Source organism: Daphnia carinata, chromosome 5 (assembly GCF_022539665.2).
Source record: "Daphnia carinata strain CSIRO-1 chromosome 5, CSIRO_AGI_Dcar_HiC_V3, whole genome shotgun sequence".
NCBI classification, from domain to species: Eukaryota; Metazoa; Arthropoda; class Branchiopoda; order Diplostraca; family Daphniidae; genus Daphnia; species Daphnia carinata.
Genome location: NC_081335.1, coordinates 3362645 through 3388441, shown reverse-complemented (window position 1 = coordinate 3388441; position 25797 = coordinate 3362645). Strand labels below are relative to the sequence as shown.

The following is a 25797-nucleotide window of genomic DNA, read 5'->3' as shown; positions in this document are numbered from 1 at the left end:
ATGTGAAACTTCCTTTTCGCTGCGCTGTCGACGAGTCGAAAAGGAAATAGTTCAGAAGAAAAAAACGAGAAACAAATTCAAATCAAAATGATAAACACAAGAATCCGTCATGGGAAAAAAAAGAACGTTTTTCTTTTGTTTCTTTAGCAAAACGCGCAATACCGTATACACGTACGGAATGGGAACACAATTTGAAAACAAAACAAAAAAAATGCCTCTAATTCTTCGGCTATTTAACAACAAACGATAGTGAAAAATATTCGATGTGTTCTCAGAAATAAAGAACAAGAAAATATCTAATCTTTTCTCTGCCCCTTTCTTTTCTTGGAGGGGGTGTCTTGAAAAAAAAAAAAATAAAAGACTTATGAGAAATGACCATAGACGGAGAAATAGATTGGACAACACACTATCGCTCTATACCTAACCTTTTGTTTCCTATTCCCTCCATCATAGTTTTATTCCCTTTCTTTTTTTTTTTCCAGAAAAAAAAAAGAAAAGCTTTCCAAGTTCGGACCATTAATTTACTCGGCCGTGCGTTCAACGAAAAAAAAAAAAAAAAAAGGAACTTTTCCAGCAAAACCCATGCGGACCCCACTAAACACACCACACGCAAGAAAGAAAAAGAGCTCACGAACGCGCGGACGGATGGACCATTTGACCGTGCCCTCAACCAAAACATCAAACACACACACACACACACACACACACACACACAAAATAGATAGCTGCGAGATAAAAAGAAAATTTTCTGTTCACAACCGCTTTCTATATATCCCCCCCCCCTTTCAGTCCATGTTTCCATATCATCATTCAAAAAAAGAATTTTTCTCAAGCAAAAAAGCTGATACGCACCCCGTCAAGAATCAAAAGAGACGTGGAGGGCTCAACCGTATAGTACACACACGCGCGGTTTAAAAACACACAAGTCTGTTATTATTATTTGTGAATATTAAAAAATAAAAAGGGGTAGGAAAAGAGACGAACAGGTTGTTAGCGCGCGTGCGCAGGTGTCTGCCTTGCGTCATCCATGCAAATGCAATGGGCAAAAAAGGGTACGAGCTATTTCATTCGAGCATATAGCTCTCTCTCTCTCTCTTTCTTTTTTAACAGATTGATCATACTAGAATAGGAAAAAAAAAGGAACAAGAAATTGGGTAGAGCGGCGGCTATCTACCATCTATAAAGGTCAGTGCGTGTACGAGACCGTGAGCCCTCAAAGTGGCCGGTGAAGGGGAAGAGAGCATCTAGCGCGCGTGATATGAAATCGTCGCCCAAGGCAAACTAAAAAAAAAAAAAAAAAAATGAAAAGGGAAGTCTCGAAAACATCAAGACACACACATGGAGGAGGAGATGGAGAAAAGGAGAGAAAAAAAAAAGAAAAAAAAAAAAAAAAAAAGGAAAAAACTGGTTGATGATGATAACGTGCTGCGCCAGCTAGCTCGGGCGCTGGATCCGCGCGCTTGCTGCGATGGATCGTCATAATTCATCATTGATTATTATTTCTTGCCTTCACACAACCCCACTAGCCCATGTCTTTGGGTGGTTGAAGAAATATTGTTGGACGAGAGAGCCGATGAGAATACAATCATCACGAACGTGTACGCATAAGAAGAAGAAAGAAAAAAAAAACCTGCTCCACAAAACGATGGTAGTACAGCAGCGAACGAATCATTTTTCTTTTAGATCGTTTGAGAAAGAAAGAAAAAAAAAAGGACGACCTTCGTGATTCGCTTCTTTTTTTCATCGGCGGAAGACGAATTAAAAAAAAAGAATTGCATAACGAGTTATGTATGCACATAAAGACGTACCCTCGAATTAAACGAGTTTGGCCATAATTTGCATGTTGATGCGAATGCAAAAATCAACAAAAATGACGTGTTCCAAGTTGTTCACCCCCCCGTCTCTGTTTTGTCGTGATTATTTTATAAACACGATAAAAGCTAATTTTCAAAACGTCGGTAGCGCAATCGCGTAAAGAATTACTTGTTTAGCGATAATAGTAGATTGATATTCATCGACTTACCGGTATGCAGGAAGAGATGGTTCTTGAGGTTGGTGTGCTTGCTGAAGCCGCGCGAGCAGACGTGGCACTTGAACGGCCACGAGCCGCTGTGCACGTACATGTGCGATTTCAAGTCCCCGGGCGTCGGGAACGACTTGGAGCAGAGAGCGCACTTGTGCGGTTTCTCCTACATCGTGTTAACGTTTTCAAAAATTAAAAAAATGAAAAAAAAAAAAAAAAAAGATTAGCTCATTTTACATGATTTTCACGTTCACGGTTCTCTCTTTTTTTTATTATTATTATCGTTATCACATATTCAACAGCATCGTAGGGGGAGGGCTCAACACTAGTACCTCTATAAAGCAAAGATATAAAAAAAAGAAAGAAAAAAAAGGGAGTCGATCGTCGTCTTATCGTTGTGAATCGCGTTTTCTTCGACGAGCCATAAAAGCACCTTGAGAAGAAGAAGAAGAAGAAAAAAACCCACTATAATGAACCTAACCCTTTTACCGTCCATCAAATGGAATGTTCTAGTCCACACCCTAGATAGACTCGTTTCTACTCTACTTGTAACAACTCTTTTTTTTTTCTTTCTTTCTTCCTTCCAAAAGCTGGTTGGCAAATGTGATCCCTATCGAATATATAAATTATACAAGGATAAGTGGAACATACACGAATTTTTTCGAGAAAACAACAATGTTCTTTGAAGTCGTTCTTTTTTTTTTTTTTTCTCTTAATTTTTATATGCGAACGGGAGGCTGAATTGCTGCCGTTTTTAAAGCCTAGTGTTTGCACGTCAAATACAGTCGACTTTAACGATTATCTGGGAAACTAAACCGACAAATAAAAAAGGGAAAATGACGCGCTTGTTTATCTCCCCCTAACCTTCATTATCGTAGATGTACGTAAATCAACAAAAAGCCCCCCCCCCCAAAAAAAAAAAGAGGAAGGGACACAAAATTTTTGAAAGAGAAAAAGCTGATGTGACAGGCGACACGGACAGCGGCAACAAATGTGACAGCAGTTTGCAGCTTAAAGTCGGAATGGAAAGAGGCTACGGATCGCTATAAGGAAGGCAAAATAAAAAGAAAAAAAAAAAATAAATAACACGAAAATAGAAACGACTCGTTTCATCACGCCATCGTGGCGCTGTACTGGACCCTGCGGAACCTTTTGAACTACAAGAAGCCGCCGATGCCTTCACCGCCGTCCACGGATAGAAAAGAAAAAAAAATTTCTTATCAACGGAAACTATCGCCTGGGAATATTGCAGGAGCGGCAGCAACAACAACAGCAGAAGCAGCAAAAAAAAAAAAAAAAAAATCCTTGGATTATATAATGGACGGGCATCACTACGGCCACTACCCATCACCATAATTAGTCAGATAAATCAATGTCTTTCCTTTTCTTTTTCTTTTTTCAAAACTCTCCAATTTTTTGGGGAGGGACCTTTTTTTTTCTGATGGCAGCCCACAAGTCACACAAGACCCTCTTTCTTCTTGAAGGACCCGTTGCAGAACCGACATTCTACCGGTAAAGATCCTATCGGCGTATAGGAGGATGAAAGGACAAGAAGACGGGATGACTGACGGCTGCGTTTATACAAAACGTGGTCGAAATCTTTCGTGCGCACTACATGCACGTACCATACCAACGTATAATACGTGTTCGTATTTCGTTATCCGGAAATTTTCTTTTTTTCTTTTTTTTTTTTTGAAATGACCTCGTTTTTAAACTACCTGCTTTTGCTACCTACAAAACCGAGCTCAACAAGTCAAAAGTTAAAGAGAAAAAGGACGCATTCTTTTTTAAATAAAAAAAAAACTTCTTTCGGAATCTGACGTAGAAAAGGACAAACATTGGAAGTATTCGGTCCAATGGAATGATTCTCGATAAAAATCAGATTATTCACTAGCCAATAATTCCAAGCGATTCGAGACAAAAAAAAAAAGAAAATAATTCTAGAGAATCTAGGCCTTCCCAAAATTCACAACTCGAATTAAATATGCAATCCACACATTGTAGAATTGAATTGGTGAGACCGGTAACTCGAAAAGAAAAAAACCTGCTCAACCGTGTTGGTGGGTTTTTTTTTTTTTTTTTTTTTTTTTTTTAAGAAAGATCAACTGAGATTTACCTTGATGTGAGTCATCCGGTGGTAGTAAAGGTTGGAAGAGGCGGTGAAGCGTTTGCCGCAAACGGGACACTGGTGGGGCTTCTCGCCGCTGTGGATCCGCCGGTGCGTGTTGAGCGAACTCGACGTCGAGAATCCCTTGCCGCACACGTCACAAACGTGTGGCTTTTCACCTGCATTTTCCAGTTGAGCAGATGACACACGCAGCAGACAGAAAAGAGAAGGAAAAAAACAACAAAAAAAAAAAACAAGAATTAAAAATGATTGACGCTATTGAAATCAAATCGCAACAGTGTCGCGAATAAAGAACAAGATGCATTTAAATATCAATAGAATTATCATCGCAATTAACATATACATGACGCAGTCCAATTTGGTGACAGGCGAGATGGAGAGAAATAAAAGGGTGGATTTCTATTATTTTAAACAAAATCTTTTCCTTGTCAGATTACATCACAAGACTTGTCTTATACGGTGCCATTTCCATTTCTAGAAATAAAAGGAATAAAACGAGAATCTTGGAATGAAAACCATTTGTTACTTAGTTGGAGCGATCGCCTCTCAGCGCTTCGTGGCGCTGATTCAAAAAGTCCAAAGAGATCAACCTCCCACCCCCCCCTTTTTTTTTTCATACTGTATCGATTGAATCACACCTCCCAATGAAGAAAAAGAAAACGTTTTTTTTTTTTTCCTATTGATGAATATCACTGAATTTTTCTTCTCTTGTTAGACACCACGCCTTTTTCTGTTTCCCCCGTGCTCTCCGCCCTTTCCAAAATGCGCAGCAGTCAGAGCAGCAGGTGTCGCATCATGTGGCGCAGTTGCGTATACTCTGGTAGTAGCAAACAAGAAGCCAGGAGCAAAAAAATAAAAATAAAAAAAAAAGCGGGTGCCACTGAAGAAAACAAAATTTAAATAATCCCCAAAGAAAAGAAAAAAGAAAGAAAACGTCATCGTTCGTTGGGTAAAAATCGATCAACTGGTTTGACCGGTCCATTGGACAAGTCTCTCTTGTCAGGTGTACATATCGCCCTATTCGCTGTTGTCCCGAGAATGTTGGTCGAATGGAAGAACGAAAACAATAGAAGAAAAAAAAAAAAAAGAAAAATATCAGAAATATCGTCTCCTTCCTTCGGGTGATGGATAATACAACTAAACTCGTTTGAGAGAGAGACTACACAGGTACTCGTTTTTCGGGACCAACTTCTTTCTAGCATAGCCAATGGCCATCATCACGCATCGGCCGCTATCCTCCCTTCAACCTTGGCGGTGATGGTGGGTAGCTTAAAGGTATAGTTTGCCAGCCTCTCTACTGTCTTTTTTAAGTTCTTTTTTTTTTCTTTATCTAGATCAAGAAAAAAAAAAAAAAGGGCCGTCAGTGCGGAGGTGAATAGATTCACTTCTACGACTTCTTCCGTGTGTTATGATGAAGAATAAGGGCGTGAACGACTCACACACGCTACAAATGATTGTGCTGTTACTTTTCTGATGGATCCCAAAAAACCGGACAAGCTATCCTTGATAGCCTTAAGCTGAAACGACGCAATCCAATACTCATCAGCTCGCAATACAGTCGCTAATGTCAATCTTGCCCATCATACAAAACAAAAAAACAAAAAGTCTAATTTTTTACGGTTGACGAAGCTAATCTTCTCATTAGTTGTCATAGAAATAAACTCGTCCTTTCACGATATAGGGATTGTGGTTTTGTTGCTTTACGTTTGCATCTGCTCCAGAATGGAAAAAAAAAAACTTAAATTCCAGTTTCTCAAGACAAGCAAACTAAAAAAAAAAACGCAGAAAATGTCAAGGAAGTTCTATAGACTATGTAGATGCGTCCGCACTGTCACTCGCGGATAACAAAGTTTTGTTGGGAAAGACTCATATGTTCGAAGGTTTAACAAAAAAATTGTGTACTAACCGGTATGGGTGCGCATGTGACGGTTGAGCAGCGAAGGCCGGTCGAATGCCTTGCCGCAAACTTGCGAAACGAACAAATTAAGAGTGAATTTCTTGGCAATATGTTGTACGGGACAAGATACCTGGCAAGGAAGCAAAGGTCGCTGGCGGGCAGGACGGCCAGAAGAAGCTGATGAAACAGACGTCATTCCACTAGCTCGACCTCCTCGTCCTCCACCGTTGTTGGATGCCACGTTAGACGAGGCTCCCATTTGATGATGATGAAGACTATGATGATGGCTCAAATGACTCTGAATGAGCCCTAAAGCGTCGGATGAAGCATCCAATCCGGACGTGTTGCTGGCCATTTCATCAGCTCCTGAAGACAATCCAGCTGATTGTTCGCTAGAAACAGATTGACGGCCATCCGAAGCTCCACCAGATGTGGTTACATTCGATCCAGCCACATTTTGCTGCTTTTGTTTTTGTTGTTGCTGCTGCTGCTGCTGTTGTTGTTGATCATCAGGTGTTGGCGACGAGGCTGAACAGGACGATGACGTCAACAGCGACAAGGACAAGTCCAGAGGGCTATCTGTTTAGAATCCAATCAACACACGTCAAGTTGAGATGAAATAAATGCACATCACAAAAGATTTTCTTTAATCGTTCCTGATGTTGTAGTTGGCTGATTGTCAATTAACTTGCTAATGAACCATGTTAGTATAGTCAAGCAGTTCTTTTTTAGTCTCACTCCAATTTTGGGACTATACAGTAGTTAATAAAGGCAACTCATCAACGGCTAGTTAACTAAACAGATGCGCTTCATCATTCGCTTTAATTAAAGAAATTTTGCCCATTCTACCTTGCAAGATGAGACCCATTGTGCGGCGAAATAATGACGAACGAAGAGAACGAACGGCAGGTAGACCTCCGTAAAGCAATTCCTCGTCATCATCGTGAAGGCCAGGTAGGTAGAAAACAATCAGTTCCATATTGGCGCCAATAGGACGGACTGCTTCATAAACGGGTTCACCTGTACAAATTCAGGACATTTGAATGCATTCTGTAAAGCCAGTAGATCGAGTTTTTTTTTTGTAAGAGTTTAACGAGGATAACTGCCATACCTTTGATTTTGGAGCAGACGACGTTGACGAGCGGAGTGAAAAGTGGAGACGGACGGAGGAAACGAACCCAGTTGCAGTGTCGCACTTTGCGCGTTGCGGCTCCGGCCGAAAGTCCAGCTAGACAGGGCACCTCCGTCACTTCCTCGTAGCAACCGCTGCTGTGATAACGCTGTTGTATCTACCCATCGTTCGTTCAACGAAGGAAAAGAGAAACAAGACATGACATTCATCATCGACCAATCTGATATTCCAACCGGAACGAGACATATCATAGAAGACTGAGACAGAGAAAAAAAGAAAACAAGTCAATCACATCCATCAAAAATGAAGAAATAACAAGCAACTCAAAAGAAACATTTGCTGTATCCTGGATTACATCCATTGTTGGTGGATTTCACCGATTATATATATCAACAATAGTAGAAAGAAGGGCAAAAAAATTAGTTTTTTCTTACAAAATAATGAATCGAAAAGACTGGTCGCCATTTGGATGTCTAGAGATGAATTCGAAAGGATTTCTTCACCACGAGAAAAAATGGCGCGCCCTGTGGTTCAACGTGCAACGACACTAACTTGACCGTTCTATCGGGTATCCACCCACTTAATGACTCATTAAGTAAGGCTTGTCCTGGAAGAAATGGCGCCAGAACAACGTGCAGAAAAGCCGCACTTTTAGGTGGATTGACGGATAGGGTAAACAGGGGGGATGAGTAAGAAAATTGACTCACCCCCATATTTACACCATCTGTCAACCCTTCTTAAAGCGTTGTTTTTCCAACACGTGGATCTTTACTGGGCAGGGTAATCTCTTGGGATTTTCGTTTCTAGTCGTTTCTAGCCATTGACTTTGATATGCCCTTTCTAAGTTCTGAATAATTATCTCGTTTCTTACCCTACCCCCTCGTTGTCGATGTACGTGCAGACCGAACGAAATATGAAGCAGACAGTGGAAAGTCGAATCGAACGACAAACTATAGAATTATAAAAGTTCTTTTAGTCTTTGAGATAGCCTCAATAGGAAAACGAGTTTCTCATGCGGCACACCGAAAATCCGTGTGTGTCCTCCACACTTGGATTTTATTGTGTTTTATACGGCCTTCGCGTTGAAAAGGAAAACATTTCCATTAAAACAAAGAACAATCTCTCTAGACTATGTCCAGGACACCATTTCAACTTTTCTACGGTTTGAAGAACGCAGGAAAACGATAAGCCTTTCAGTGAATTTTTTTTTTCTCAAACGTTTCGTGTCGCATTTCATACTGGATCGTGAATAGATGCATACAAACAGGTATCAGGCAGACGACGAACGTTTTTCGAGAAGTGAGTGCATTACGTCGAGTCAAATAGTTTTCGTGAACGAAGATAAACAACAAAAAGGTATTTTCTCATACACTGATGCACCACGTACATTTTCTTATTGGCTGTTGGACAATTCCATCAGACGTTTGATGCCGTGAAATATTCAGATCATTTTTGCTCTGCAATGCCTTTCGAAATGAGAACTGGTTCACCTGGTGGCCGATCATTTCCATCAAAAAGACCTTCTTCCTTGATCGCCATGGAATGTTGAATTTAATAACCAAGAAAAAAGGTAAAGTCAAAATAACGATGCGACCATCAAGGTTTTCTTGTTTCAATTCTTCAACAGGTTTGTGTTTAACTATCAGCCAAGTTTGCTGCTGTGCAGACCTATATGTTAGATTACTAGTGACTGGCAGCGTTTCGTATAAGTGAACTGGCGTCATCGTGAGTTGAAACTCTTTTCCCACGGCACTTTTTTTCCGTATCGTATCCTTGTAATGGCTTCTTATTGCCGCTGATTCCTCCCTTAAGAAAAAATATTTTTACTCGGTCAAAAGAAACCCCAATCCGTGCAAAAAAAAACAAAACAAAACCGAAAGAGTCTAACGTAGAACAAAAAGTATCTCATTAAAAAGGCAAAAGATGGAAAAACAAAAACCTTTTCCATGTATCGCACCGGTTAGTTGCTCGTTGGACGTCAGTCCGTGTCTGCTTGTTAATATCCTACCGATACTTTTTTTTTTTTCCTCTTTTATCATCTGCACTTTTGTAGTAAAAAACAAAACTAGCAAAAAAAAAAAAGACGAAAATCTTCGTGATTCGGGACCCGCAGGTTTTTATTCTCCCTATAACCATAACCCTCGAAAACAACCGCAGCAAACAAAAGACCAGAAAACCTTTTTGTTTGTTTTTTTTTGTTTTTTTTTTTTTACAAACTCAAACCGCGAAACGAAGATACCTATTTTATGTGTCAGTTTTTTTTTTCTTTTTTCAAGTTTATACGAGTCGGATCAATTTTTATCGACTCAATTTCGAAAAAAAAAAAAAAGCTGGGGCCTTTCCAACCGCACATAAACCACTTCGTTCTACTAACTGTTGAACGATATTTCTTATTTTTGTATACTAGTAGGTTAACTTAATATACGTTCACGCTAGAATGATTTCCTAATGTCTACAAGGGAGAACTGTTTGCGTGTCGGTGATGTAGCTGAGAAAGTCTGATGGTTAATTATAACTAAGCGTGTCGCAAGATCATCAGTTTCATCCCGACGTATACAACCATCATGTATGGCAATCTCGTGTAGTCGATGAGGCACGGGCCAGCACCGATTCGATCCATCAAGTCTTGAAATTTTCTTCTTTTTTTTTTTGAAAAAATGGCCGAATTTGATACACACTTTCACGGTTGTACACAACATTCGGGATCTTCAATGTGCGTTTACTTACGTAATTGCGTGCATCGTATGTGTGTGTGTGTGCCTTTTCCATCATCCAAACTCATCCTTTTTTTTTCAAAGTGGGAGTTGTTTGATTTCACACCCATTTTGTTTTTTGTTTTTTTTTTTTCGTTAAATTTCTGTGTTATCGATATTGTATTAAATCATATTTAAATCATTTATTTGCAGGGGCTTTGGAATTTTCAGTTGTCCTGGGGACATGAAAAAAAGGACGTTATGTCGTTAGTGAACGTGATGTCGTACCGCGGCATTTCGTGCAGCAGGTGGTACGCTGAATTAAAAATGGTAGATCCAATTTGAATCAACACATTAAAACGTCGGGAACACAAAAAAAAAGCTCTACCATATTTCCCGATGAACCACCTGATGTGCAACAACAGGAGCAAAAAAAACAAAAAACAGAACGATCATACGGAACAGTCGACTATTACTTTTATTTGAGACCCTCGGGTCATTCTTTGCATATTCCTGCGATTTTTAATATTCTAATGAAGGTAGCGGTATTCTAAAACAAAAAATGGAAACCCTAATCAAGCGAGCAGTGACTTTCGAAGCAGAAGATTAGAAAAAACAAGAACGTGATGTCTTGCTGCATAGACACATCAACAGCTTTACAGAATTACAGAGAGTGGGGGAAGAAACCAATTCCAGTAGAGCACGCAACTGGATGAAGAGCCGCCAGCCATTTGCTTTCCATCTTTTTTTATTTTTCAGGTAAGAGCACTTTTTGTTTTTAAAAAAAAATTTTAAGAGTGGGGTCGTATAAAAAAAAGAGATGATGACCCGAAACATAAGAAAAATTACACAGCCACTCATTTTTTTTTTTTTTTGTGTTGTTGTGACCATTGCCAGAGGATATGCAGTGGAGGGTTAGAAAACACTGGTAGTTCTCTTTTTTTGCTTAAATAATTCCTTTAAAAACATTTTTTTCGTCTTAGAAAATCTATAGACCTGTCGTCGGTCAGTTGTTGGAATGAAAAGGCGAAAATGAACAAAAAGGAAGTTTGGCCAGAAAACTTATTTGAGTTTACATGAAGAAGGTGCATAATCTAGACTTGTATATCATTATTATTATGGGGGCTCTCTCTCGCTCTCTGCTCTTGGAATAATGTTTCAGCCGAGAAATACATAAATCACGCAGACGCACACGCGAGCCGTAGAGCACAAGCAGCCGAGAACAACCCAAAAAAGAAGGGGGTAATAATTAGATTTCCATCCTCATTGTGTCCGCATAATCAAGTTATAATTCAATCACAAACTTAAACTATTTTTCTTTTCCCTTTTCTTTTTTTTTTTTATAGGTAACAGTTTTTCAAAACTTTGTTTTGATTTAAAATCAAAACAAAAATGGAAAAAGAAAAACTGTTCATTTTGAGATTCGCTTTTGTTTTTTAACGATGATGAACGAAGAAGAAAGTTGGTCCACATATACAACTCTTCTTAATTTTCTTCAAAAAAAAAAAAAAAAAAATGCTGGGCGTAATTATGAAGTGCATAACTGCGCGTGAGATAAAACAAAAAGGTCGGAGGCCCTCCCGCTAGTCAACGATTGGGACTGTATGAGAGTTACGGGAGCTCTGAACTGTAGAAGAAGTGCGCGTAATCGCCTCCATTAAATAGGTAAAAGAAGGGGGACGTTGTTGGAAGGATGAAAAAGTCGTAACACAAAACGAGGCTAACGAGCTTGATTAAACTCTCCCGAACGAGAACAACAAAAGGCACTATACTCGCCTCTCTGTATATTACAAAAGCTTTAAATGCATCTGGACTTGTATAACAAGCGCCTTAAAAACAGAAGAGAATAACTTGAAAAAAATGTTTAGTTAATGATTATCGCTTGCCACTAGGAAGAACTGCTGCATATTTACGAGTTCAGTATACGTACACCGACCATTAGGTTTTTTTTTTTTCTTTTTTGATTCACAAAATGAATCTCTCCGGTAGATTTAGAGTCGTGTTCTGCCTGTGGCCATTTTGCTTTTTTGTTTTCACTTGACTTTTAGCGCAAACGCGGGACCCCCGTGCGTTTTCAAAGAATGCGCCCGTCGTTCTAAACGTCAAGGGCTCGTTTCAATTAAACGACCTACGAGATTTATACCTTTAGCCTTCAATCCGTGAATCGTGTTGACTAGTGGCATTTTCTGTTTTTTTTTTTTTTTTTTTTGAAAGAATAAACAGTCGCCATTAAAAATGTTTCTCATCCAAGCGTATCAGAAGTGGACATAAAATCTGCCTTTTGGCATTTGCTTTCGGCTTTATTTTCTGTTTGTAGTTTTGAAATAATAAAGAGCTGTACCGTTTAGGGTAATCTATGGGAAATAATATTTCGGCGCGAAATTTAAACGGAAATTTCTCACGACCCTCCGTGTTCCATGCGTTTAAGAAGCGAAATCACATATCGAATAAAAGATTCCTTTCAATTGTTATTCAATTATTATTATCACTACTGTATAAGAACTGTTCCATTGTTTTCTTCTTCATTTTGTGTGTACCCCGTTTTTCCTCTCCTGGTTTTTTGGAACGTCTGAAGAAAAAAAAAAAAAAAAAAAAAGGCTCGTCATACCAGCGGGATACCGAGACCCGACTCACGCTGCTAACCCTTAGCCAGCAACTTTAACTGTAGATATATATATATATATATATATTTTTTTTTTTCGTAAACCATTTCCTACTGTTGTTGCTCTGGAAAGCCAACAAACAAGAAAAAGATTTCGAATATGATGGGGCTCCCGGTCAGCATCTCTTGCCCGACGGCCATATTGGGCCATTTGATTATCTGGTAGTATGAGCGAACGAAGAAAACGACTAGTTGTAGTAGCAATAATAACAATAAAAATGGAAAGTCGCCCCCCCCTCTCCAAAAAAAAAAAACTGTATATAAATACGCTTTACATATTTAAAAGGAAAAAAACAGTGCCCGCTATAAGTATATGGTATTGCCCTAACACTCTACGCTACTGGCCTTTCGCTTCGTGTTACGAATCACAACCGAAACAAGAAATCATTTCCTCTCTCCACCTTTTTTTTTTTTTTTTTTTTTCGTTTTGAACATTTAAAAAAAATAAATAAAAACGTTGACCTCTGTCCCGAAAAAGAGAACCAGGTAGGACAAGCTGCTGTCCATTAAAATAGAAAAATCGTTTCTTCTTGCGCATCTATACCGAATACGAAGCGCTCCTTTATACGCCTCAAACATTTCAGAGTGCACACACACACGACATAGAAATTAAAAAAAAAAAAAAAAGAGTCAATATTTCATTGTACAAGACCATTGCGAACCGGTCTGTACAATCAGAAAAGAAAAAAAAAGAAAAAAAAAGAAACAGGTTTCAAAATTCACCGTGTGCCGGACTGTTTGTTATTTCTAGAGTAACTCAATTCAACAAGAAAAAAATATATATAAGAAATAGGGAGGACTCCGATCCTGTTTGACTGCATTATAATACAAGAGTGAAGTAACTGATTTAAAAAAAAAAAAAAAATTTTGTTTTGTATAGAAGCTATACGTGTACATATTCTTCTCTCTCATTTTCTATCAGAGAATAAGAGAAGACGATCGAGCTTTTACAACGTTCGTTGACCATTTCGGGTGAATGTTTTTCCAGGTATTTGTTTTGTTTTTCCAAAAGACGGTCTTGTGAACCATTGACGGAAGGCCATGGCGTATGATGAGACTGTATGAAAGAGCGAAGAACACGAACGCAGATAGAAACGGAGAGGGGAAAGATGAAGAAGAAGAAGGCCGAATTGGATGACCAAAAAATATAGTGTGTACAAGGGGCCCCATCCCAAGTTATACTACACGACTATATTTGTATGTAGCCAAGAAGAGATACATATTACCACCGAAGAATGTCAAGCTTCCGAAACTTGTCTCATTCATTATAAAACGGGCCAGGGTAGGAAAAAAAAAAGAGCCGGTTTTTATTTATTCCATATTTTTATTTTATTTTATTTATTTTTTTTTTTTGCTAAGGGAGTTGCGTTTCTTTTTGGGTTCCATGTTGACAGTTTTTCTTTGAAAATGTCCGTGTAACGTCCATCTTTTTCTCTCTATTTGCATTTATGATGAATTCTTAATCAATGTCAACAATCTGTCTGGAGGGGGAAAAAAAAGGGAGGACTGGTGTGCGATAATAAGTTGCAAGTACACCGACATTATATTCGGGTTTTCTTTAAAAATTATTTTTTCTGCATTTTTAAATCGTTTCATTGTGTCAAGAATTGTGGCAATTGGCTTTCTCGCCTTCCAATTTCGCCTTCCATACATGGCGAATTATCTAACTGATTATTATTCTTTTAAATCTAATTAAAAAGTACCGTGGGGACGTACAAAACAAATCGAACCGACTGGTTTTTCTTTGCTTAACAATGACTCATACGTAAAAAAAAAACAAAAAAAAAAAACAAACAAACAAAGGGGTCGTTCTTTTTTTTTTTTTTTTTACATGTTCAAACGGTTTTTTGTTTATATTTTGCCCCCGTCTAGAAAACACAAACGAAAAAAAAAAAAAAACTAGGTGGAAATAGCAGGTAAGCGCTGGCGCGCGTGTGGCATTCGATTTGATATTCAAGACTCGGACCAAAGAAAGAAAAAAAAGACACACACACACACACACACACTTGACTATACGACTATAGTAAGAAGAAGAATCTCTTTTTCTTCCCATTTACGTTAAAAAAAAAAAAAATAGAAAGAGGGAAAAGAAAAGAGCCAGCAACGTTCCACTTGACATGCCCGGCACGGCTGCCGCCCGCAGCCGGTGTGTGTGATAGTGGAACCCCCCTTCCTTTTTCGAGCTTGTTCTTTATATTTTGTCCAGGAGAAAAAAAAAAAAAAAAAAAATAAAGTATTCTCTTAAAAGCGCACGACTATATACGAAAAAAGAATCCTCACAAAAAAAGAAATAAGGTAGAGAGCGAAAAGAAAAACAAAAGACTGCACACGACGAACGTAGCCCCCCGTATCCTCTCTTTTGAATTGTGTATACATTCCGTGTGCCCGTGTTTCTTTTATTTTTTTTTAAGGAATGGTTTGAAAGAAAACAACGGTTGCACAGTATCGGTTTTTGTTTTAAATGAATTAGATAAAAAAAAAAAAAGGGGGAGGGGGGGGGGGGAGCCATGTGACCTGTCAACGAAAGCGTTCGGAATGGCCAGCAATTCTTCGGTTCGTCACCAGCCTTTTTCGGCCACGATTAAAAGGCGCATCATCCGAATAGCTAAAAAAGGTGTCGGACGAACTTTGAACTGAACAAGGAGACCAACACGCCATTAACCACAAGTCTTTTAGACCCAAAAGGCTCTTTTTTTTTTGTTTGTTTGTTTGTTCTTCCGCACAACGAAGCTTTCTCTTTAATAGGAAAAGCGTGTTTTCTCGCCTTTCATAGACTGCAAGCGCCTTTCCAATTATTATTTTTTTTTTTTTAAGAATTAAAGCAACGCTAATAAAAAAAAAATGGATGAAACAATTTGAAAAAGAAGAACAACATCGAAAATGAAATGGGACTCAATTATAATTTTGAAAGCAACATATGAAGCCGTTTTGCTTATAGACAGTATAAAACGAGAAGCCAGGGCCGGTTGGTATAGCTATGGGGCACTGTTCTATATGTGGGAGAATATGGGCGTATCGTTTTTTGATATCTTCATCGACTCGATAAACTCCAATGGTCACTACCACCATTCCCCCCCCCCCTCGCCTCTTTGTGGTTAGTTCAATTCGTTATAACAAATTAACAATGACTTCTATAGCAACCTACATTTAAAGCTTTTTTTTTTCTCGCGGGCTTTTAAAAACGTCAATTGGATTCTACGTCATATATGCAAATTAACGTTAACGAGCGTCACAACCAATTCATTTTTCCAATAAATCGCCCTAATTAAAGCTAGTTGTGCGTGTACGTTTTGCTTTCCGCGTGCCCCAAAAGTTCGAACCACAAAACGGGGACAAAAAAAATGAAATTTCTGGAACAAGCCCATCAGCGTCGATAACCTTACGGTCTTCACAAAAAAAAAAAAAGGAGGGGGTTCTTAACGCAGCAGGTGCAACGAGCCGCAACAAGTTGCCTACCAACAAATTGTTGCGTGATTTATGACCGGTGCATTGGTCGGGAATCAAGAAAACATGACAGGAAGGAACAAGAACACCTCCCTACACACCTCAAGCCGAAAAAAATGTTCCAGTGGCGAGTTGGTGAAGTGTTTGATTATGTTCTTTTTCTTTCTTTTTTTTTTCGAAAAAAAAAAAAAAAGAAAATGGCCCGACCGCAAGTGAGCGGAAGGCGTCGTTTCAACGCCGCGTTGATGCGTCCGCGTTGACGTGTAAAGCACAGGACACACCTCTTCCCTCCAGTGCTCTCTCTAATCTGTTCTGCTTCGGTTCGGCATCGGCCAAAAAAAGAAAAATACATTGCCCTGCGTGATGGATGGGAAAAACCCCATCGCACGGATGGAAAAGCCGGCCCCAATTATCTTCAAAGCTGCACTTTTCAATGGCGACAGAGAGAGAAATTCTTTTAAAAACACATTCTTGTTCGAAATGAAATTGCCAATAAATTTCGGAACTCGAATTCAGTTTGACACACAACGAGCTACAAAGTCCCTTTTCCTGAATGTTTTGGTCATCACGTGTTGTGGAGGTGTCTCATTCCAAAATCAGTTTGTATAACACGAAATTCTTAGAAACATTTATAAACAGGGGGCTCTATAGAGTACCTATTAATATAATAACCTTCAGAAGGTAAGGGCCAGCTTGTTCTATACATCAACGGCTATTTAGTACAAAATAAACTAGTCTGGAATAAAAAAAAAGAGAGAGAGAGAGAGAGGTCTAACAAGGTTCGGCGTGATTGGAAATCCAGGACGGCCTTTATACCGCGCGTCCAATCAAACTCGGACAAGACCTTATTATTTATTCCCTCTCTCTCTCTCGTCCTTTTCGTGCAGACTGGGATCGAGACGTCTTGACGCGCTTGCATTTCATCGGCTGCCGCGTTCTAATTGAAATAACTTGTCCTGTCTGACAGCTATTCCTCGATGACGTGTCTCTCTACGTTACATTCCGATATGCTGGACCAAATTCAAGTTGCCCAGGAAAGACCCCCAAACCAATTTTTTTCCATGGGAACAAAAAAAAAAAAAAATGTCTGCGTTTGATTTCAGGGAAGCGGACGTTTTGCGCACCCCTCTAATCGACACACAACGGGAATTTAAAAGAGAGGGGGCATAGACCCTACGGTAAAGTCGGGTGAATTACGCGGACCGCCCTCCGAGAGCCCGCGCGCGTTCAATTTGAACAGCACCTGAACAGTTTTTGAGCTACTGGCCCACCCGCACTTTAACATCTTTCGAGTTTTTTTTTTAAAGGGGACTGATGATGGTTTTGCGTACTATCAAATGACATTAAAAAATAAAATCCACAAAAACATGCAATAAAAAAAAAAAAGAGGAACTCTGTTGCTGTACAAGAAACAAAAAAAAAAAATTCCATAGCGCATTTTTACTGACGTAATGAGCGCGTACAACACACTCGGAAAAAAAAATGGCGGCATACACGAAAAGCTGCTGGTGTTTTTTTTTTTTCCCCCTTTGATCTGCTTTTATTTCGTGTGCGCCCTGGGAGGTTGGAAAAATGAAATAAACGGTTCGTATCATCATCTAAAAAAAATAACTTGAATTGTCTTTTTTTTTTTGCCCTCTTCCATAGCTGCTGGGATTCCTTGTCATTATAGCATCACTCCACCCATTATTATATTTAAAAATGAAAAAAAAAAAAAGAAATAATAAATTTTAGAGGACGAAATCTTTTGACGACTGGTCTGTTTTTTTCAAGACACCGAAAAGAAGGAAAGAAAAAAGCAGCTCTCCGTTAGATCTCATTTATTTCGAAGCCGACAAGAAGATGCGCAGCAAAACAGGCTTTTTCCCAGGACAGAAACGAAATGAACTTAAAAAAGAAAAACAGGAATATAGCATTTTTTGTTGTTTTTGTTTTTTTCTGAAAGAAAATATAGATGTGTGCGTAATATTAAAATTTGTTTGCCTTAAATGGGATTATTCGAATGATTCTTTCACAATTATTTTTTTTTTTTTTTAGGGGGAAGTGCCGACGTAATTATCAAAAAAGGGAAAAGAAAAACGAAATCCAGTTTATTAGTTTTTTTTTTTTTTTTTTCACTTCGCATATAATTCCCTATTTAGTTTTTTTTTGTTGTTTTCTTTCGCGAAGAGGTCAGGTTATGCAAGAAAACATCTCTACACATTTTTTATTTGAAGAACGGACAGAGCAGCACACCGACGTCTATCCGTTCATTTTCGGGCGCTTAAAAATGTAAGGCGACAGCGATTGGGTATTGTATAACAAAAAAAAAAAAAAAAGATAGTTAAAAGGAGAACATCAAAAAAGAAGAGTCTGGAACTTTATTAGAAAATAATTAACAGCATTTTACGTCTCCCCGTGTGCCGGGCCGAGAGACGCTATGGCTAAACTTGTTGTCTGTCCGTGTAACAGTACGCGCATATAAAACATAATGATATATCCGTAGCGAAACCCTAAACTTGTTTTGTTGTTTTTTTTTTACATATAACGAGAGTCTTAGCGCCGCCAGTTTGTTCTCCTCCTTCTTTTTTTTTTTCTAACCCCCTTCTCCCCCCCCCCCCCAAAAAAAAACATACTCACGAAAAGACATAAATCCCGACAATGCGGTAGCTCGTCTTGCATGTGAGAGTTCATAGCAACGTGTAGTATATATCTTTTTTATTTTAAATTCTAGACGACCCAAATAATCAATTGTCCATGTGAGATTTTTGCAATCCACTTTATTTCTTTTGAAATGTAAAAATGACAATAAGAAAAATGCGTGCGTGAAAAAAAAAAAAAAAAAAAGAAAATTCCCTGACATTTCTGCATAACTGGCGATGAGATGGCCGACATAACAATTTCGTTAGAAAATAAGAATTTATGATAATGACGATGATGACGCTATGTGTAAGAAAAAAAAAAAAAAGAAAATGAAAATAAATTCATAGACCGTGGCAGTTGAGGCCGGGCGTGCTTCTTCTAATTAAACCTAAATAGCAAAAGATCTTCACGGGAACAACTGGCAACCTCCTCCCTTCTTAATCATAACAATAAGTGCGGCCGGGACCCTGTTTCTCTTTAAGTGCCAAAAGGTATGTAACATACAAGAGTCAAGCAGGTGAAAAAGAGAAATATATGTAAATTGTCTATGTACCCGCGTTCCATACCGGCCAGACTTGCATTCACGCAGTTGACCGTTCATCAACATCAACGGCCATTTTTTTAATGTTTGTTTTTAATTAAACGAAAAAAAAAAAAAAAAATGAAGGACAGGGGGGAGGTCATGTAATAATGACGTCATCAACAGCTCGTATGTATATCGTGACGCAGATCGCCGACGGACAACGAAACAAAAAGTTGGATTCGTGTTGCAGCGGAAGTGGACACGGAGATGTGCGTCCATCAAAGCGCGACGCGAACTATAATGGCCATTCACAAGACGCTACCTGGTTCTCTAGTTTCCAGGGTCAATACGCACGTGAATAATTTCATATTCAGACGATGCCAATCTATTCAATTTTTGCGATTATGTTCGTTTTTTTTTTGCTGGACGTGCATAGGGAATTCGAACAAGAAAGTGGCCTACATTGCACTCGTATGTTTCTTATATGCCATTCAAACAACAAAGCGAAGGGTGAACATGTGAATAGAATCAGGTTTTTTTTATTTCTTTATAAATCAGACCATAAATCATTCATCAATTAGGCCCGATTCTTTTTTTTTTTTCGCATTCAAAACTGGCTGTGTTGACATATTCTAATTGGCGATTGAAAGCTGTATCGTTATATTCCCTCTTTAAAATCAAGTTAACGTATTTTTAAATGTTCCTTTCACCTGCCCGTTGATTCGCATTGGCACAATTGCTATGCCTGCTGCTTGATTCTAGTTAACTCTCATTCGAAAAAAAAATAATAATATAGCCTACATAGGGAATCGCGAATGAAATGCGCAACTACCAATTAGATTAAATCGCGTACGAGTGTAGGCATTTAGAAAAAAAAAAAATGGAGACCTCGAGGCTTTAAAAAATATTGAACCTGTTTAAATTGGCCGCCTTTATTAAATTCAATAACTATTCCCTATCGCAAAAAAGAACCGTCCACGTTCATGAGTTGCAGATAACGAAGAAATTCGTCGGGGCATTCATCGAACATAATAAAAGATAATTCTACCTCTGTGTCGGCGTCGGATGCGGCCGTCGATGGCATGACGCCGAGACGGACGGTGCCTTGGAAAGGCGACCAACGGCGTCCTTGCGTGACTGGGACACGGGTCCAGACGCGCGCTTGTTGCGACGGAGGCTGGAGAACGAGCGAGAGCTCCGGCGGGATCAGAACCCACGTTTCCATCATCGGGGTGGGTGGCGTCGGTGAACGATCGCCATTCGAACTGTCCGCTCGATTCATCGCCTGTGTTTTGTTTTCATCGATTAGTTTTTTGGAGGAAAATACAATGCGCGCAACCAATCGTTTATATCAAACGCACCTGACAGTGACGGGCTTCTTGTTGCAATTGGTGCAGTCCGTGCTGGAGGCTGGCGGCGGCAGCGGCGGCGGCAGCGGCTGCGGCCGCGGCCGCCTGGTGATGATGCGGATGAAGCCGCCCGTCCAGAGTCAAATTGACGGGCAGAAAAGCAGCGGCCATGGCCAAACTGCGAGGATCCATAGCGGCTAGACCGGCCATCCCGGCAGCGGCGGCTGCCGCTCCGCCACCGAAAAGTCCTTTGGCCATCATGGCCGCACTGAGAGAGTGGTGATGCTGTTGTGCCATCTTGAGACCATCCATCTTTTTTCGATTGTTTTTTTTTTCTTTTTTTCAACGAATGAAATTTCACTTCTCTCTTTTTGTTTGATATTATTTTATCGTTGTAGAAAAAAGAAGTCGGTCGCGTTTTAACTTGCCACTTGTATGGAGAGGTCAGTTCACTTGAATTCGCGTTTCTGCGCGCATTGGAATCACCACGTACGAATCAATTAGCGTATAGAGAAGAGAACAAACTTCACTCCCGTCCGAGATATCAAACAGTTGTAACGCAAGTATGTATATCTCTCTTTCCTTTTATTTATTTAAAACCGAAAGAAAAAAAAAAAATAGAATAGCACACGGAAAAAACAAAAAAAAAATAAAACAGAAAAACAAATAAGGGGATAAAACAAAAAAGGCAACCGTCTGGAGTAGCCGCCGGTAGACAACTAAAAATTGTTGGGTTGGTTGGCCCGCGCGCTCGGCCCGTTCCTCCAGTTTTTTTTTTCGTTTTTGCCCACAACGCCACCAGCACACACAGCGCGCACCAAGATTATAGTATAGCTCGGAGAAAAGAATAGAAACGAAGAGATAGAAACAAGCCCAGTGGCGTTGGCGGCCCCCCTCTTCTCGTATATACATATATATATATATACTGTATATATATCGTATAGTAGCAACAGCCCAGCTTCTGGGTGATGGCCAAAGAGGAGGAAGGCACCGCGCTTGCTTTTTTTTTTTTTTTTCTTATAGACGATTCCGAAATGGTGTACATGACTATACAGTTCAGGTGGGTGGGAAAGTGGGGGGGGGGGGGGTTAAAACCTGTTTTATTTTAAATTTTTTTTATTTATTTTTTTTTTTTTTTTTTTTGGGGTCTATAGACATGGTGGAACATCCACACGACAGCACAGCCCCCAGAGTTGGAACAAGCAACCAACCGGATTCTTTTGTTCCTTGCAGCGCTGCCAGCCGATGCTCCTCCTACTCGTCTTCGCAACCTCCTCTCTGTGTCTCACTTTTTATTACCTCCTTTTTTTTTCATTTTCATTCTTTCCTTTCCGGCAACGACATGGAACTTCTTTTTTTTTTTTTTGGTTTCGCCTCCCATCGTTTCCGGATCATCACTGATTTTCAACACGTGCTACCACTGTTCTCCATTCGATGTCCAGCTATGAATTTCAGGTCAAAGGTTTTTTACGTTGTTCCACGCAAACTGAAGTAAACGTTTTCAAGAAGATTCAAACTGAATTCATTAAGGAAAACGTATAATCTTTTCACGATTGAAATTGAACAAAACAATAAAACTCGTTTGTCAATCCACTTGGACGTTGGCTTTTCGACATGTACGCATATCAGTTACACAATGTCGAAATCCACCGTGTTTTTGTTTTTTTCAATTGTTTTTATATGAATGGTGGCATCGGCACATAACCTACCAAACAGCTGATTTTCTGTTCTTTTTTTTTAAGAAAAAAAAGGTCAACTGGAATAACAGGAATGTTCATATCATTTTCTTTGATTTCACGTTCCTCTCTGTCTACTTTTGCCTAACGTCAAAATGAAAACGGACTTTGTTTCCGAAAACAACAAAATGCGAGGGGCCCACGTTAGCAAAGATTGCGACGCAACTGCGAAACAAAAGAAGAAAACGTGGATTGTCTTTTGTTTCTTACAGAAAAGAAGAACCTGTCGCATCTAATACTATATATATCCCCCCCCCTCTCTCCCCATTTATAACGAGAAAAGAATAAGAGAGGGAAAATCAACGGGAGCTGAGGCTTCTTAAGAAGCAGGAGGACAATATAGAAAGAGAACAGGGGGGAAATAGAAAGAGGGGAGTCTATTTAAAAAAAAAAAAAAAAAAAAAAAAAGTTTTGGAACGTAAGGGTCCGCACCTTTTCAACGGTAATGAGTTTGCCCATCCCTTAGCGCGCTCTCTATGAACTTTTAAGAGAAAAAAAGAAAATACATTATCTCATTTATTATTACACAGACACAAGGGGAAAGAAGAGCGAATTTCCTTCATTCGTTATTCAGTACACGGCACAGGTAAGATATTTAGCGCGAGTCTTTTCTTTTTTTTTTTATTATTATTAAATGAATAAGTGCGTACAGCTCTGCGTTATTTATACACACACAAAATGAATTTAAGAAAAAAAAAAAAAAGGTCTAGCATTTTCTTTTTAATTAACTATGTTACGGATGGCCATTCAATGCCCAATAAGGTGTGGTGTCGAGATGACCGAGCGATCGGGGCAAAAGAAAATAGCTGGTCATCTTGAAAAAAAAAAAAAAGGTGGACCAAACAAGCGCGGGTGGAGTTCAATATTGCTGCGCCAGTACGTTTTAAATTACATCATAGTTATATAGGAAGGAGGCCAGCTGTATCAATGAACGATGAAGCCATTCGATGATGTATAAGGTCAAGGCGGGTTCGATTGTTCCTACTGATTGATGGACATCGAACTATCGTGAGCTGGGCAAAAATGGTCAGCCCACAGAGCCCCAAAAATCAAAGATATCGTGAAACATAACAGACACACACAAGACAAAAAAAAAGGGGGGAAACATCAAACGCCCAGGTCTCAACTATTTATACTAGTTGTGTATACACAAAAACCAAAATGGGAAGAAAAAAAAATGGGGGAAACTGCTCTGCGTGAAACGAAACAAGAATTGGAAGAATGAAAAACAAAAAAGACTTGTACGACAAAAAACTTGATTAATGACTAATTAATCAGATCAACGACATTATCTTTCACATGTCCTCTTGTATGGGGGGGGGGGGGGTTGTTATACCTGGTTCATTCACCAACGACCCGGTCAGACACGGAAATGTCTGAACGCCATCGACTTGATTTTCGGATTGAATCTATACCATTTTTTTTTTCTTAGTATGATGTTCCTAATCAACTTAATGTCAGAGCGAAGAAAAAAAAAAAGAAACACATTGATTCGTAACGACATGAAAAGCGACGTATCAAACGAGCTCACGCAATCGAAAAACGAACGATGATCGCAGAGAGAGAGCCCATCCCATTGTTGCATGGTTGTTGGCTATTACAAATTCCAGGTTTTCTTTCGTTTTTTTTCTTTTGACCGGACACAGCGAGAAGATGAAGCCCTCAGGAAAAATGAGTTAAAAGCGAAATTTACGATCGCTGTGCAACTCCAATCGTTTTGGATTAGAGAACTCTATACATCTTTCTACAGGTATAAGAAATCACTCTGTATATATATAGATATATCGACCAGCCCCCCACACAAAAAAAAAAAAAAAAGTGGATGGCCTTGCCCGTCGGGTCTCTGTTTGACATTTGTGGTCTCCAACGTTTATGCATCTATATAGAGAAATATATATACATGTAGGACGTGTTTGTTTCGTTCCCTATTTTCAAGCGAAACCGTACACACACACCTGTATATCTTCTTTGCTCTCTAACTCGTGTCATGTCATCACCATATAAGTCCATCCGGCGTGCATACATTACCGGCTTGTACACAACAACTCTAGTGGTTGAAAAAAAAAAAAAAATAAATAAAGAAAATATGAATATCACCAGGGCTATCCCTTTTTTGAGATGTTTTCACATTCGAGGGGCAGCGACTTCATCAAAGCCAATCAGCCCCCTCTCGCAACGCTGATTTATACATCGATATGTGTATCTGTTGTGCTTGTTTCTCACAATGCCATATAGCGTGCCAGTTACAAATTAAAACACCATCCGCATTTTCAACTGCTCGTGCCCGACCATCATTTATCTTTCCAATTATTTATTCACGTTTCTTTTTCTTTTAAATAAAAACAAGAAACATGGAAGTCAATCACAGGGCCATCTTTTTTTTTTTGTCCTGCGGGTGGCTGATTGCTTTGCTCTATCTAACTATGAGAAAAAGAAGATTTTCATTTTATTTTTATCTTGAGGAGGACATGACAACTATAGTGTACGGTTATTATTGTAATGGCCACATCAGTGAAACCGACTTTAAATACAAAAAAAGAAAAGGGAGACCTTCACAAAATAAAAGAAAGACCATCAGTTTGAAATTTCTTTTGTGTGCGCATGATATCGGAGTTTGTACAGATAAAGGGATAGTAAAACAGAAAAAAATATGTGAGGAATGAAAGCGATTGGTGGAAAAAAAGAGCGGATCTATCGATTGGAGGTTGTGCCGCCGTCTGCCGCCGCCGCTTCAGCGCCCGCCTGCGATCTTTTCTTTTACTCCAGCGAAATAAAAAAGGATGTCTGACAACACATTGCTATGACTACCATCCAGCGGATATAGGACAAGCCACCCTCAATGTTTTGACAAATCCATTTGGAAAATATCATGATCATAAAAAAAAATTGAACAGGACGCACACACACACACAAAAATGGCAGAGGTTTTAGGGCAAAAAAGGATAAAGAAGCCGCTGTTGATGTGCGTTCCGTCACAAGTCATAACAGCGCAAGAGGGTGGAAAGAACCCTCCTCCCTGTTTTGTGCCAATAAACCACCCACAAATTGACAAAAATAAAAGGTTCGTCCCTTTCTGTCATAGAGGATAAACAATTTGAGCAAATGAAGGCTTCTGTGCGAAATAAGTGAACTTGTGCAGCCTATAGTTTTGTATATTTTTAAACCAAAAAAAAAATATCCACCCTCTCTCATTTTAAATGACGGGGGGTGCCACACGGTTTCCTGACTCCGGAAGTGGAAACACCAGGACTTGGACACATTTTTTGTTCCTCCCTCGCTTATAGAAAAAGCGCAATTCAGCAAGAGGGCTGACCAATTACATACCGCGTCGTTGCGGATATAACGAAGCCGTTCATCAAAACATACGAGAGTATCTCAAATAGGGTTGCCATATAACCTGTTTGTTGTATATTGTTTTTCTGTGTAAAATCATAAAATGTATTCATCATGAGCTGGGCCTCTATTCGTGTACATGATGACGTGTGTGTGTGGCGCGGACACACCTGCCCTTGATTAAACCGTTGCATGGGTCTCGATCACATCATTAATCAATCTAAAACCCCTACATTCTATCCTGCTGAATTTTTA

At 39.3% G+C, this 25797-nt stretch overlaps 1 protein-coding gene across 1 annotated transcript in view; it reads right to left on the bottom strand.

The window, feature by feature from the left end:
* The window catches only part of LOC130696592 (putative histone-lysine N-methyltransferase PRDM6), a 40516-nt gene extending 19367 nt beyond the window's left edge, over positions 1-21149 (bottom strand). The window contains exons 1-8 of the mRNA XM_057519682.2: positions 20486-21149; positions 20173-20409; positions 7160-7337; positions 6898-7068; positions 6167-6627; positions 6058-6106; positions 4140-4309; positions 2024-2189 (exon numbers count right to left, since the gene is read on the bottom strand). Of these exons, the coding sequence (XP_057375665.1) occupies positions 2024-2189; positions 4140-4309; positions 6058-6106; positions 6167-6627; positions 6898-7068; positions 7160-7337; positions 20173-20409; positions 20486-20785 (1732 nt within the window). The 5' untranslated portion in view covers positions 20786-21149. The remainder of the gene's footprint in view (positions 1-2023; positions 2190-4139; positions 4310-6057; positions 6107-6166; positions 6628-6897; positions 7069-7159; positions 7338-20172; positions 20410-20485) is intronic.
* Between the last annotated feature and the right edge of the window lie 4648 nt (positions 21150-25797).